This window comes from Odontesthes bonariensis, chromosome 8, assembly GCF_027942865.1.
Source record: "Odontesthes bonariensis isolate fOdoBon6 chromosome 8, fOdoBon6.hap1, whole genome shotgun sequence".
Classification (NCBI taxonomy): Eukaryota; Metazoa; Chordata; class Actinopteri; order Atheriniformes; family Atherinopsidae; genus Odontesthes; species Odontesthes bonariensis.
The window spans coordinates 37,255,991-37,271,101 of NC_134513.1; the positions used below are offsets into that span (position 1 = coordinate 37,255,991).

The following is a 15,111-nucleotide window of genomic DNA, read 5'->3' on the forward strand; positions in this document are numbered from 1 at the left end:
CTGGACCTCATCCTGGCCACTGAATCTGAGATCAGGGATAAGCAAATCTCTGAGGCAGAAGCAGAACAGCTACATGTGAAGGTAACAGCAGCCTTCTCCAGTCCTAAAACTCCTCTTTCTAACCTCCCACCACAGGAAAGGAAGGCCGTGACATCCCTCAGCAGAGAGCAAAACATCCCCATTTTACCAGCAGACAATCACCACCTACCAGGCTCTGAAAAGGGACCCAACGAGCAGCTGCCAGCAGCTATAAGCTGGAACTCCAGTTTAGAACTGAAGAAGCCTTTTAGATGATCTTCAAGATCCAAGAAAAATAAGTTCAGTTGCTCAAACTCTGACGTTTACCATGACCTGAGAATCTACACCAACACATTGCTATGTCCAGTTTTACCACTAGATGGCAGTAGCTGTTAAACACTGCGGCTTTCTTTGGAGATACCCCTCCACCATGTTAAGGTGGCGATTCTACAAAAGAGTCTTATTCAGTCTGAACGAGTGACTAAATTTATAAAGTTCAACTCTTTTACAAACACGGAGGGATTCAAATATTCAGCTAATCCTTCTATAAACCACCAAATGCTGCAGATGTGGGAGTATACAGATGTTTTCAGTGTTTTAAGATGATGTGAGATCCACGGATTTGATTACCGATTTACAGAAACGGCTGTAAATACTTCCTCTGTGACAGAAGATGTGTGAAGCCTGGATGGCTGTTGATGGTTTGAGAGCAGTGCTGCTGTCATCACTTACATGTTCACACAGGATCTAACTATTCAATGCAACGAGGTTGGAACTGGGTTTAAGAAGCAGTCCGGTTAGTGAAGGACTGAAAACCACATCTGTCTGTTAGCTCATTCAGCAAACTGGATGGAGTCAGTCCACATGGGGAGGGGGGCGCAGGGGTGGAGGCGGGAAAATTCAGCTTTGAAATATCTGAAATAGTTCCAGTCCACAGAAGTGCTGCTGGTTTATCATGAAAGCAGCTGTTTTCCTTTGTCTGAACATGCAGAGCACAGCTTCATCTTGAGGTACTGAGAAGTCTAGAAAGGCCCTGAAGGATGCTGGGGGGGGGGGGTTAGGTATCTGCTGATGAGAATCATGTGATGTGATTGAAAGCTGTAGTTTATTAGTTTAAACATAATTGAACAGAATTAACTCCGGTTTCTTCACAGACAAATTTCATTGTATTAAGAAAACAGAAACAAATGTAGAATTTGATGCAGAAATCCATCCATTCACTTTCTGTCCCTTTTCCAGGACTGGATGGTGGGCGCAACACTGAGACCTCCCTCTCCCAGCCACCTCTTCTAGTCCTGGGGCTGTCCCATGGTCACCTCCCCTGGACGGCTGACACCCCCCCCCCCCATCTGATGGGGAGCCCAGGACATCTCAATCCCTTCCCACAGCTCATGACTACAGGTCAGGGTTGGAACGTAGTCACATTCTGGCCCAGCTCTCTCTTCACCACGATAGACCAGCACAACATCCACATGACTGCAAATCCACTCATCCCCCGACTTCTGAACCCAGGGACCCCAGGATACTTAAACTCCTTCATTTGAGGAAGCGACTCTCCCCTAACTTGGATCTACCAATTACTGACCGAGGACCATGGCCTCAGACTGCTAATTCTGGTCCTGGCTGCTTCCCCCTCAGCTGCAAATCCCCCCCTTCCCCAGTAGCTGCTGGAGGTCTCCGCTCAATAAAACAGGATCACACCGTCACAAAAAGCAAAGATACATTCCTGGGCCAATCAAACTGGAAACCCTCCGCCCTTGGCTGTGCCTGGAAATTTTGTCCATGAAACTCATGAATAGAATCGGTGATAAAGAACAGGCCTGGCAGAGTCCAACACTCACCAGAAAACAGTTTAACTTACTGCCAGCGACGTGAACAAAGCTCCCACTGTGGTAGTACAGGGCCTGCATGTCCCATACCCCTGGAGCACCTCCCACAGGACACCATGAGGGGTATGTTCTTAAGCCTTCTCCATGCCCACCCTGGCAGGGCGAACACCCACTCACCCTACAGCATCCCTGCAAAAGTAAAGATCTGGCCCAGTGTTCCATGACCAGGATTAAAACCACATTTTCCTCCCTGAATCTGAGGAACGACTGTCTGCCAGAATCTTCTCTCCAGCACCCCAGCATAGACTTTCTGAACATTGTGATCTCCCTGCAGCTGGAACACAGCCTCTGGTCCTCTTCCTTACAAACAGGGAACACCAACCCAATTGAGGCTCAGACCTCAATGTTGCTCAGAAGTGTCAACCCAGACAGGTAACCTGCTGGTTGGAGAAGCTTCCAGAACGCTGTTCCTGTAGATTCTGGAAACTTTCTGTCTTTCTGGGACTCCAGAACAACTTTTACTGATTGCTGCTGCAGCAGGTTCTACGTTTGGTTCTGTTGGTCAGTGAAGACTCTGAGAATCAGTTCTGTGGACTTCTATCTAAAGCTCAACGAAAGTACAGTTACAGTTTATTTACATTTTAAATGGGGGTTGGACCTCAGATCCTCGGATGTTAACTAGGATTAATCAACAGCATCCACACTTTTAATAGCAGATAATATAGATTATTATCATCGGTGCAGAACAACTCCCCTCTGAAACAATGACAAAGCTGTATGTTTAATCTCTGGTTTAATGGGACGAGGAGGCGGCGACGGAGGGGGGAGGGTAAGGATAGACGTGAGATGAGGTGAAAGGGGGAAGGAGGTGAAGGAGGAGAGCGCAGGCCTTACGCAGCCTCTCTTCAGAATACTGAAGGGGATGGTTTTCTTTACTATATGAGTCTCCCACACCCTCCTGCCCCAGTCCTCCACAAACAGCGAGGCCTCGCGCCTGCACCCGTCCGGATCCTGCAGCGACAGCAACAAGCCGGCAGTTTGGGATGGAATCGGGATTAAAAGAAGCAGATACACATCACAGAAGAGACACCTGGGGGTAAGGCTACCTCCCCATTACCTGCTTTACTCATTATTCTCTTGTTAAATTCTTCCAAATTTAATACAGTCAGAATTCATTGAGACATTTTGGTTGATGAAGTCATCATTCCCAGTTCTGACAGTGGGAATCAGAATGGATATCAATGCTCTGATGACCTGAGATTGATTGGGAGATGCCTCTATCATTTGTGGAGGCGGTGACTCACCAGGATCTGGACCGTGAGCAGTCCCTCCCCAGCATCTCTGGCATCTATGGTGAACTCAACCGGCAGACTGGCTGGGACTCCGGCAGCATTCAGGCCTGGACCGCTGGCTCGAACTTTACTGGCATCGTGAGCTGGTAAAGTTTTGATCTTGAAAGGACTGAGCGATAGAAGTTTGAGAGGTTACATGCCAACCTGAGGGATCAGGTATGTAGAAGTCATCTTCCAGCACCTACCTGCGTGGGACCTCCTGGTCGGCATACTTCACGCATACCGTGTAAGGGCCGTCGTTGGCAGGAGTATAGTTGACCGTGTGAGTGCCGTCACCATTGTCTGTGATGCTGACCGGCTCCACTACACCTGGTGACAAACCAGAGGGTGAAAACATGGCAACAGAAGCTACAAACCATTGGGCACCAGTTAAAGATGAGAGCGTTTGGAGTAAAGTCTAACCCTGCTCACTGGGAGCTCAGCTGATGGGATTCAAATGACATGAAGGTGCTCTGCTTTCCCTTTTAGTTTCAACCAAGCCCAGAGGAAAGTTCTTTGTTTCATCCCGTGAACATGTTTTCAGGTCTGAAGGTTGGGTTCGGGTCATCTTCAGAAAGAACTCTGAGCTCATGTTCTCTTTCTCCTGCTTCACGTCCATGTTGAAGTTCTTATTTATCCTTTTGGATCAGACAAACTGGTTCTGGTTTTTAAACATAGAGGTCACACAGTCTTAGTATGTCTGGTTAGTCTCCATAGCAACCAGAGCTGGTGCTGCTCTGGAACTATGTTGTATACTAAGTCAGTTCGAAGGCTGTTTGAACAGAAAGAACTGGTTCCACTGGCTCTGAAAAATTAGTTTTTAAGTGTAGTGAGTGTTTATTGATAACAGACCAAATGTATCGTCTCTGGCATTGTAAAGAAACCAAACCAACATTTCCTCTATCAGCTGAACTTCATCTGATATGATCCTTCTACCGGCGTTACCGTGAGCCATGTGGCATGAGTCTGGTCCTTTATTTTATTATTTATTTTTTCGTTAGCACAAGTTTCTTGTGTTTACCTTGAATAGGGATGGCTCAGGTGATCCTGAAACATCCCATAGTTAAGCTGCTATAGGCCTAGACTGCTGGGGGGCCTCATCTGTCACACCTTTCCTCACTTTACTCTCTTTATGTATATGTGATATTATTGTGGTCATTAACTCGTGATTCCCTGTTCCAACAGATATCCTTTGAATGGTGTTACAGTGCCGCCGCCGCCGCGCCCCCCCCCCCCGTCTTCTCAAACCCCAGCTGGTGGAGGCGGATGGCCACCCTTCCTGAGTCTGGTTCTGCCAGAGGTTTCTTCCTGTTAAAAGGGAGTCGTTTCTCTCCACAGTCGCCTCAGGCACGCTCAGGCCGGGAGATTGGACCGAAAAACAAAAAGTTTTCAGTGCAATCTGTTGGTTTTCTTAGCTAGGAAATTGTTTTTGAATTGGCTCTATATGAACGAATTGGATTATTTTATGAATTATGATTATTATTAATTAATTGAATTCCAATTGGCTTGAATTGGACTTACTATATAAGTGCCTTGAGATGACATTTGTTGTATTTGGCGCTATATAAATAAAAATGAATTGAATTGAATTGAATTAAAAGGCCTGATTCTGTCAAGCAGACACACAGTTGAGTTTTTCTGGGTTCAAAGGGCTTTGGCTTCAGTTTGGGGCCTTTCAGAACTCGGAGTAAACCTATTCTTGGTTTCACGTTGATTATTGGTTGGACTGACTTCTCTCGACCTTAGGAAGGTGACATTACTTTTCATCAGCATTAGAATCGGCTGTGTTGGGACGGCCTTTGAACCCTCCTAGCATTAGAATCCTGTCGAACTCTAATATCTTAGTTCAGACTCGGACTCATTTTGGTGACATGTGTAGTTGGAGGGCAGATGGCCTTACCTGTTGGCCCATAGAGTTGGACCTCCAGGGGTGCCACCCCTGCCTTGCTGCTGTCTACAGTGAAGGTCTGAGGAACATGAACCCGGACTCCACTGCCGAGGCCAGGACCCGAACACCTCACCTTACTGGGATCAACCAGTTCTCGCACCGGGACTCGAAATGGGCTTCCTGCAAAAAAAAGGGCAGACTCAATGAGGTCTGAACGTGACAGTAAGGGGTCAGAGGTCAGTGGGTTCGTGGATCCTCACCTGGGATAGGAAGGCCCCCGAAGGTGATATTGACATCGTATTCTCCAGGAGTGAAGGGGATGTACTCAACACTGCAGCTACCATCTTTGTTGTCTTTACACGACATCTTTGCCTCTGATGGACCCTCAATGGCCAGACCAAGACCTCCAGTGCCTGCACCCCTGAGCATCGAGCAGAAGAGGAAGAAGTCTAAGTCCCAAGCATTCAGATTTCTGTTAATCGAGAAACAGTGAGACAGTACCTGGTCTCAACAGTGAAGCGGTTCGATTTGTTCACCAGCCCCTCCTCCAGACCTGGACCAAAGGCTCGGACTCGACTCGGATCGCAGCCCTCGGTCACTGACACCCTGAAGGGACTCTTTGGGACCGAGACCTCATCAAAGAGAACTTCAATGAGGTGCAAACCTGCAGTGAGACACAAAAGAGTCCATGATACAAGCAACAGTTACAAAAACAGGTCCAACCATGCCAGCTGCTGGTTTGTAGACGTGTAGACTTTGGAGTTCAGCGTTTTGAGCATCACCATTTGGATTGATTTAACACAGAAGAAGGTGAGAAACACAAAGACTCAACAATCACTGTGAGAAGCTGCTTGTTGATCCCAGCATAGTCACGCCTTGATGAGTTACAGAAGCCCTGAAACCAGTGACTGAGACCACAAACTCATTAAAGAAATGTTCACTGTGGTCACAAGTCAAGTGAGAAGGGGAGTCACTTTCTCATAGACTTCTTTTGTGACGTCAGTAGATGAACAATAACACCAATGTAATCTTCTTTTATATAGCCCATGGTTTGAACCTGCTCTACAGCGCCCCCCGGAGCCTGGACTAATGACACTACACTTTAACGTAATAAAAAATACTTAATAAAAACCCTGCTGTTGTTTTGTGACTAGCAATGTTTTCCTCCTAAACTGTTTTCATTGTGCAATGAGAAAAACAGTTTTCACCCTCAACAAACAGTGTTTTACAATCATTTAGGTTTAAATAGAAGATTGTAAAATGAGGTGGAAAGAGTCCCAGAATAGCAGCAACTGTTTAGACGTGTGAATTAATGTTTCTTTGCCAGCAGACTATCTATTTAGAGGTATATTATCCACAGCAGGAATCAATCACAGCTCCTTCTCTTATTACAGAAACCACTTGGCAATTAAGGGGTTGGAACCAGCAACCTCTCAGCACAGGTCTTGAGTTGAGTATTTTTTGAGCTTCAGACAGAGATCCACTTTCCATTAAAATTCCAGCCCAACTGAAGCCTGCGCCGAGCATTTCTGTCCCACAATGCACTGGGCTCCAGCATGTCGCACATTACTATCAGTGGAAAACCATCTGCTGCCTGCAGACAGACTGCAGCTATTAATACCGTCAGCTTACCCTGACCACCTCTCACTGCTGCTGCTCCTTGGTGCATCAGTTCATTTCAGCTGATTTAACGGATGTGTTTTCTGGGTGTAAGCATTCCACATTAGTGTTGCTAAACATAACAAAATCATGTGGCAATCTGAAGCCACAACTGTCTCCTTTTTACTGCCACGGAGGCAAAACAGAAGCTTTATGAGAGCCACACAGCTCGTTACTTCACAGTTATGAAGTGCTGCAGTGAAAAAACATCCATAAAGCAGCAGCAGAACTCCTTCTGTTCACTCTGCTGCTGAACTGTGGCTGGACTCATTCAGCAGTCCACAAACTGTGACCACCACACCCCCTGACTCACACAGCACACTGCAGTGCACGCTGCACAAGAGCCTCACCGTCCTCGAAAGGTGTGTACTCCACCCTGTAGGTCCCGTCTCCTTTGTCGGTGATATAGGCGTCCGTGTTGGCGCCGGATGGGTTGGAGACGTCCACTTTGATATGGCTGCCCCCGCTCTTGTAGTGAGTTCGGACGTCCACGATGAAATGGGTAGTAACTTCCCTCAGGACGCCTGTGAGAAGAGAGAGAAACTCTTGCACCTTTCTGCTTCATCTTTATTTCATTGATTAATTTGAACATTTTCACAATCGTGAAGAACAAAGACTGAAACAATTATACAGCCAAGACACAGAACAAAAAAATCACCTCCAGCAGACACAAAATCACCACCAGCAGAAACAAAATCACCACCAACAGACACAAAATCACCACCAACAGACACAAAATCAACAGAAAGACACACAAAATCACCACCAACAGACAAAATCATCACCAGAAAGACACAAAATCACCACCAGACACAAAATCACCACCAACAGACACAAAATCACCACCAACAGACACAAAATCACCACCAACAGACACTAAATCACCACCAACAGACACAAAATCACAACCAACAGACACAAAATCATCACCAACAGACACAAAATCACCACCAACAGACACAAAATCACCACCAACAGACACTAAATCACCACCAACAGACACAAAATCAACAGAAAGACACACAAAATCACCACCAACAGACAAAATCATCACCAGAAAGACACAAAATCACCACCAGACACAAAATCAACAGAAATATACACAAAATCACCACCAGACACAAAATCAACAGAAATATACACAAAATCACCACCAACAGACACCAAGTTACCACAAAGACACACAAAATCACCATCAACAGACACAAAATCACCACCAACAGTAACAAAATCACCACAAAGACACAAAATCACCACCAACAACAGACACAAAATCACCACCAACAACAGACACAAAATCAACACCAACAGACACAAAATCATCATCAACAGACAAAAACCTCCACAAGCAAGATACAGACCACTCACTAATATAAAAAACACCAGAAACTGACAAAAAACCTCCACAGAGACACAAAGCCATTACAAACAGACCCAAACCACTACAACCGACACAGAATCTCCAGAGATAAACAGAAAACCATCAGAACCAGATGGAGAGTGAAACAGTACTGGTTGAAATTTGATTTAATAACTTACACGCGTAGATGATTTTGTTCTCTGTCTTTTTTGTTCCATCAAACTAACACAGTTCGGATGCTGTGTTGGTGGAAACTTTAATGTTAATATTTCCATCTGACTGAGCCAGATGAGTTTGACTTCAGAACAAGTTAAACTGACAAAAGCCTCGATGGAAGAAACTCTGATTATCATCCCACCTTAGTTTGGACGTGAAGACATACTGAATTAAAGCTGATTTTTCATCCCTGATCAAAATAACAGCTTTCACATATAATCATATACATAAGGGACTTTATCAATTAAAGGTGGGATTTCTTTTTGTTAAGCTATTACATCAGTGGTGGAAGTGCTCACCAGTTTTTGTTTTCTCATTGCTTTACCGTTTCATCATCAACTTGAATGAAAAAAGTCTGAACTAAACCATAAAAAGAAAAGTACAACCTGAATAAATGTGACTGTTATAACTGAAGCTCAGGAGGCCAGTAAACAAACCACAGAGAGCTGAGAGCAGGTCAATCTGGACTGAAACACATCATCGGAAAAACAGACCTCAGAACAGCAGAGTCTGGAAAATATAGTTCCTGAAGGCCCTGTCACACTGTTGCGTATGAGAGAAGCGTATGAGTTGCGTATGAAAATTAATCATACGCACGAAAAGTCCTTGAAAATAAAGAATGACTAGCGTATGAGTAGCATATGAACTGCGCATGCCCAGCGTACGTTTCAACGCGCCTATTGAGAATGAGGAGTCACGTGACTCCAGTCGGCCGGTCGGCCATGTTGGCAGAAGACGCTATTGGTTGCCAGGGGCAACGCCATTAACTCAGCAGCCTTTCCACATTGCTCCATTATTGCAGTAGACGACGCGCTATCAACATCTCTCGAGACATTCATCTCGATCATGCCTCCCAAGAAGCAATCGTCGTTTGCCCGGGCCCCGGGTCGAGGAAAAGGCAAAAAAACACAAGAATCATTCTCACCCAAACCTGCTGAAATGCCTGATGCACCTGCGGCTGATGAGTTACATGCTTCTGAGCGATCAAGATCCCCAACTCCTCCTCCTGACCGCTCCCGTGAATCGTCGGTTGCCTGCCGCCTCCATCTCCGCCCGTCTGGCGGAGATGGAGGCGGCAGACGGGCGGAGGCTATAAATACGCTAGCTGTACGGTACACCTTCATGCCAACATATGGCAATTTATGTCCAGCGTTCTCGACCTATCAGTAACGTACCTATTTCGTACCTCTAGCGTATTCAGCGTATGCCAAGCGTATGCTTAGCGTATTAACCATACGCACAAAAGTTTTGAGCATGTTCAAAAATTTATTTCTGCCTCAGCGTATGCCAACGTATGCCAACGTATGCCAGCGTGCTTGAAACGTATACAACCTATGCCTAACGTTCCCCTGGCGTATGTCAGCGTATACCAGCGTATGAGTGATAATTTTCATACGCTAGTGCCATACGCAACAGTGTGACAGGGCCATGACGTGATGTCAGAGAGTTTGAACACATCAGTCATAGACTTTTATTCTGAAACTTACTGTGTAGGGCTGAACCTCAGTAGCTTTTGTGGATAATGAAGGGACTTTCAGAGGACATGAGTGTATGAAATACTGGCTCTGTAGCTGCTAGATAAAACATATTTTGAGATGTTTCAGGATCCGTTAAGCATAAAATGATTTAAAGGACTATATTCTTCATGAAATACAGACTCAGGTTGAAGAACAAGATTAGATTCTGACTAAATCGTACAAACAGCTAGCCTAGCAAGCCAGACCCCTACAGCAAAAAGCTGTACAGGGGTCTGGTGACGCTGGATAGCAGTGTGGGCGGGACAAACGGCTGTCTGTTAAGTTGCCTCTGCACTCAACGCCACGCAATAGGATGGCGCAACAACCAATCAGAGCGATGAAGAAGGATTACGTAGTCAGCGCGACGGAAAGTACATCGTGGTGTGTAGTCTAATGTCAGAGAGGAAAGAATATTATTTTTCTTTTCGACTTTGCCTGTGTTTTCAATACCGGCACTCCAATCTGTTAATGTAGAAACTACGCAAATAATGTGGAAGAATGGAACTAAATGACAGTTGCCGGGCGCAGCCATTGTTTACCTCTCTCTGGAACTACACACTGAAACGTCGCACCTCTGTCGTCACTAGGTAGCCCGGCCTCCGACCCCGCTCCTCACGATTTGATTGGCCTGATTAAGTTTCGATTTTCAGCCTCGCAAAACGACCACAAGTGACTAGACTAGCCCGGGAGCAAATTAAATTTGCGGTCGCTTGGGGCGTCTAGATTTCTAGGCTAACAAACAGCAGCTCACCTCTGGGTTCCACTCCTGGTCCGTAGACCTTCACCCCGCTGGTGTCGATAGCTGGATCCACCTGCAGGCGTGCAGGGAACTGGGGCACTGCGTGACCTCCGTATTTGATGGTGATGGTGTACATGCCGTGGCACTGGGGGATGTAGGTGATGGAGTAGGTCCCGTCGCTGTTGTTCTGAATGTGAACTTCAGCTTTTGCTCCGGAGTCTGAGATGATCTCGATGGTCAGCTCTGCCTCTCCAGCCTTGGAGCAGTCCACCGTGAAGGATCCGGTCTCATTCACCTTGCCCTGCACCAATCCAGGGCCGCTGGCCGTCACCTTGCTGGGGTCAAACACCGACTGGACCACAGCCTTGAAGGGGGACCCGGGGATGTGCTGCTCTGCGAACAGGATGTTGATGGCATACTCACCGGGCTCGGTGGGCAGGTAGGACACGGAGCAGGATCCATCTCCGTTATCCTGGCATTCAATCTTGGCCTCGCATGGGCCCTCCACCGTCAGACCCAAACCGCCAGTACCAGCGCCCTTTGTGTCGATGGCAAAGGGGGCCGGTTTACCCACCACACCCCCCTGAAGACCAGGACCAAAGGCTCGCACCTGGAGGGTAAACAGGCAAAAGAATACATAGGGATGAGTTCATAAGACCACAAAGGAGAAGCAGCTAGAACTCAGGTTGATGTGGAGAGAGATAAAAACATTTATTAGAACTGAGGAAGGTTTATTTGGACCAAGCAAATGTTACTGGAACCGAAGCAGGTTCAATGGGTTGGAGAAAAGTTTAAGAAAGGTCTCGTCGGTTGTCTAAAGATATGGATGTATTTCTTTGGATTTCATTAAAGTATAACTATTTCAAGCATGACTGATGTAAACCATATGGAATTAGTGTTTTTGTGTGGGAGGAAAAATGAGCGACAGTAACTGACCTTTGAGGGGTCGGGGGGCATGACCCCCTCCACAGTGAAGGGACTTCCTGGGACGGGGTTTCCATCGTAGCTGATGTCCAGTCTGTACGGTCCCTCCTCGGGGGGAACGTAGTTCACTGTGTGTACCTCATTGGCCCTGCCAGACTCCACCTTGCAGGGGATTGGACGACGGGATGGAGAGGTGACCTTGACATCCAGTTTGCCCTGACCTCCAGCACCACGAGTGCTGACGGAGAACTCCTGATCCTTTCCAACATCCACCTCTTTGGTTTGCACACAAAGACAGCAGGATGGTTAGTAGCTACTATAAAGCAGGTGGTGGGACATTTGGGATTGTGGAGCTATGGGTGGAGACTGCATGAAAGCAGCAGGAAGACCCAGCAAGGTTTTCCTCAGGGGGGTTGATTTGAACCTCACATACTTACTGTTGTTCAGCCCCTGAACTTTAACTTTGTTGAGGTCCAGCGGGGGAGCTACAACAATGCTGAAGGGACTTTTAGGGATGGGGTCTCCTCCGTGGCACACGGTGATGGACATGTTCCCCTGAGAGACACACAAACTGCAGTTAACATGGGTTTGTGAGACATTCTACCCTTGCACACGTTGAGGTGTGGCGGTACCTGCTGCACTGCCGTGTAGCGGACGGTGTATGAGTAGTCGTGGTTGTCAATGATCTCGAAGTCACGGACAGCTTCGCCTTTTGCTGCTCCGATGAAATGAACCTCAGGTTTGGCTTTACCGGCTCCCTTTGTAAATATGGTGAAGTGAGTGGGTTTGCCCACCTCCACACCTGCACAGGTGAGGATAGACAACACAAGTTGGAGGTTCAGGACACAGAGACAGATTCTTTATTAAAGTTTCTGTGCATCTTTGTGGTCATTTTGTATCATCTTATGCATATTGAGCGATCAGGTATCCCTACATCGTGTTTTGTCTCAGCTCGACATTATGTGGCTTCATAACGTTGATAAAACCATCTCACCTGTCCTGCTGAGTCCAGGTCCCTCTGCTCTGACCTTAGCTGCATCATGAGATGGATCCACCTTTATCCTAAAAGGGCTGATGGGAATTTCCTGAGTCCCACATTAAAGGTGAAGAGTTTGATCAATGTTCGGCCTTAAGAGAGCATGTTTGCAGAAGTGCTTCACCTGTGGGCGGGTTCGGGTCTCACCTGATCGGCGAACAGCACCATGATGGTGTACTGACCGGGACCTGGAGGCATGTACTTCACCGTGAACGTGTCGTTGTCATTCTTGATGATGTCGAAGTCAATGTCGGCCTCCGCGGGTCCGACCACACCGGGAGCGCACTTGATCCCGATGCTGACATCACCTGGAAGAAAAACAAATGCTTTGTGGCGTCCAAACAGCTGCAGAAGGTAACAAAACATCCACAGCTGAACTCCCAGAGATGCTGAAAGTCATCCAGGAAGAAGTCAAAAACCAGTTCAAAAGAAACAACGATATGTAACTGATGTCATATAAAACATCAAAGGTGCTTTCTTTCCCACAACAAATGAAGACGTAAACTCAAAGTACAGTTTCCCTCATAATGAAGCTCATTAATCTTAACTAAGATTTAGAATATCTACACGTCTGTATGTATGTTGAATAAAGCATAAAGTCCAGCATCTCATGAAAACAGGATAAAAGGCAGCAGCATGTCTTACCCTGTCCGGCGTCGCTGCAGTCCACAGTAAAGTACGTGGGCTCGTTGGCCTTCAGTCCCGTCTTCTCCACGCCTGGACCGTAAACCTTCACGTTCTCTGGATGGCTGCCCTCTCCGATCGTCACCTGATCATCAGCACCAGAACAATAATTTTGTTTACCCTCTTTACAAACAAACTTAACTATGGACCAAAAGTGTGATCATTCCATAAGATTATTGGGCCTCATGCAAGAACATTTTCGTATTTTTATTCTAAATTTCTCTCACTTTTTTCGTACGAAGGTCTCGTACGAACACGCCACGTCAGATTCAACAAACGCTCTTAACTTCGGAAAAAGTGTGTAAACGACCTGCGTAAATGATGAATACCACTCATGCGTATATAAGTTCACGTGCACGAGGATAGTAGATTTGCATACTCCACGCCCTAAATGATACCATATTAGGCTGTGCTTCCTCTCTCCTGTGCCAGGAAGTGTTGAGTCATGAGAATGGCATCAAGGTGCAAAAAGAACAACTTTAGGGGCTCTGAGACTGAAGTTCTGCTTTCAAAGATCCAAAAAGGAAAATCTGTCATTTTTAGCAGTGTCAGCAGTGGAATTACGGGACCTGCTAAAGCCAAGAAATGGGAAGCAATTACGAGTGCTGTTAATTCTGTGTCACCTGTAGTTCGTAATGTCACCGAAATAAAAAAATAAATAGTTTCATATGAAAATGGCTTGAAAAAAACGTCTCGCCATGGGCAGGCGATCGATGACTACAACTAAAGCCGTGCAATCAGTTGTTGCCTCATCATGATGGCACTTTGATGGGGTGGTCCATGAGGAGGGTCTTCTGGCACCACAGCTTCTGGTCTGCCTGGGCTGGTTCAGGTGGAGACCCTCATTCATGGCAATATTGCGCCATGAACGAGGTATCGAGACACACCCACCTGGCCTTCAGCTCAGTGCGCTCCACGACGGCACGGGTGTTTGGATGCGTATATGTGTCTCGTGCTCCAATTACGTTTGGCAGTCCAGCCACGGGATGAAAGTCCCTCTTAATTTGTACTTGTTGGACAGCGGTATATGGGAATTTGATGTACCATGGGTGATAAACTGATGAGAGCTTTGATGACCAAGGGGAGCGCACGACTCACAGAGGACTGGGACACCCCCGATCCGTCTCCAATCTCCCTCTGAAAGCTTCCAGTGGCCAAAAATCCAAGGGTGGTGAGGACCTGGACATGTGGTGGAATTGGGTTTGATCGGTGTGTTTTTCTCTGGAGTTGTGGCTCCAGCAAGCTGCATATTTGTAGCAGCACAGTCCTTGGGAATCTTAATCGTGATGTCAGCCATTCGTCTATCTCCACACGTTCTCTTCAAGAGCCTGACGCACTAAGGTATCCAAAAGTAGCAAGACAGCCGCTGGTTACTCTTCCCATTGACCTTGTTATATACAAATTCAAATGAACCTTCAATTAGTGCACAATTGAAGTCAAACAGAATAATTTCAGCATCATTATGGGGTATAATGTATATTTATTTATGTTTTCTTCAAAGTAATTAAATACACAATCCATTAGTCAAGCAAACTTGATTTGAATAACAGCGGACTATTTTACGAAACTCCTACGACAGGTCTGGATCACTCGTAAATTCTGTTCGTACCTGAAAGAAAACGTAAAATACAAAAAGATTGGTGAATGCGCAAATTCTCTTAAATCACTCGTACGGACGATTTAAGAACAAATCTGTGCGTATGAACGGTTCTTGCATGAGGCCCATTGTGAGTAAAAGTTGATCCTAATGTTGGAAGCAGCTGGTGACCAAACAGTTCCAGTACAAGTTTGATTTCATATTTTTTCTGGAGCTTTCTTCATCTTTGGATTACCTTCTCCTTTTCCCTTTATTTATGGTCGCTCTCATGTTAATGGGAACCACTGCTGAAAAGAAGTGTTCCTTTATAGAC

General features: G+C 46.2%; 1 protein-coding gene across 8 annotated transcripts in view; it reads right to left on the reverse strand.

The window, feature by feature from the left end:
* LOC142385656 (filamin-C-like) overlaps nucleotides 1-15,111 on the reverse strand; it is a 76,477-nt gene that overhangs the window by 18,817 nt on the left and 42,549 nt on the right. For 4 of the 8 annotated variants that reach the window (XM_075472366.1, XM_075472363.1, XM_075472360.1 and 1 more), the window contains 14 exons: nucleotides 13,163-13,286; nucleotides 12,665-12,825; nucleotides 12,476-12,566; nucleotides 12,114-12,283; nucleotides 11,919-12,036; nucleotides 11,494-11,756; nucleotides 10,570-11,167; nucleotides 7,076-7,249; nucleotides 5,568-5,730; nucleotides 5,327-5,487; nucleotides 5,079-5,246; nucleotides 3,385-3,508; nucleotides 3,152-3,308; nucleotides 2,742-2,858 (listed from right to left, as the gene is read on the reverse strand). In XM_075472366.1, coding sequence (XP_075328481.1) covers nucleotides 2,742-2,858; nucleotides 3,152-3,308; nucleotides 3,385-3,508; nucleotides 5,079-5,246; nucleotides 5,327-5,487; nucleotides 5,568-5,730; nucleotides 7,076-7,249; nucleotides 10,570-11,167; nucleotides 11,494-11,756; nucleotides 11,919-12,036; nucleotides 12,114-12,283; nucleotides 12,476-12,566; nucleotides 12,665-12,825; nucleotides 13,163-13,286 — 2,589 coding nt within the window. The remainder of the gene's footprint in view (nucleotides 1-2,741; nucleotides 2,859-3,151; nucleotides 3,309-3,384; nucleotides 3,509-5,078; nucleotides 5,247-5,326; nucleotides 5,488-5,567; nucleotides 5,731-7,075; nucleotides 7,250-10,569; nucleotides 11,168-11,493; nucleotides 11,757-11,918; nucleotides 12,037-12,113; nucleotides 12,284-12,475; nucleotides 12,567-12,664; nucleotides 12,826-13,162; nucleotides 13,287-15,111) is intronic. The other 4 variants (XM_075472365.1, XM_075472362.1, XM_075472367.1 and 1 more) reach the window with 1 other exon arrangement.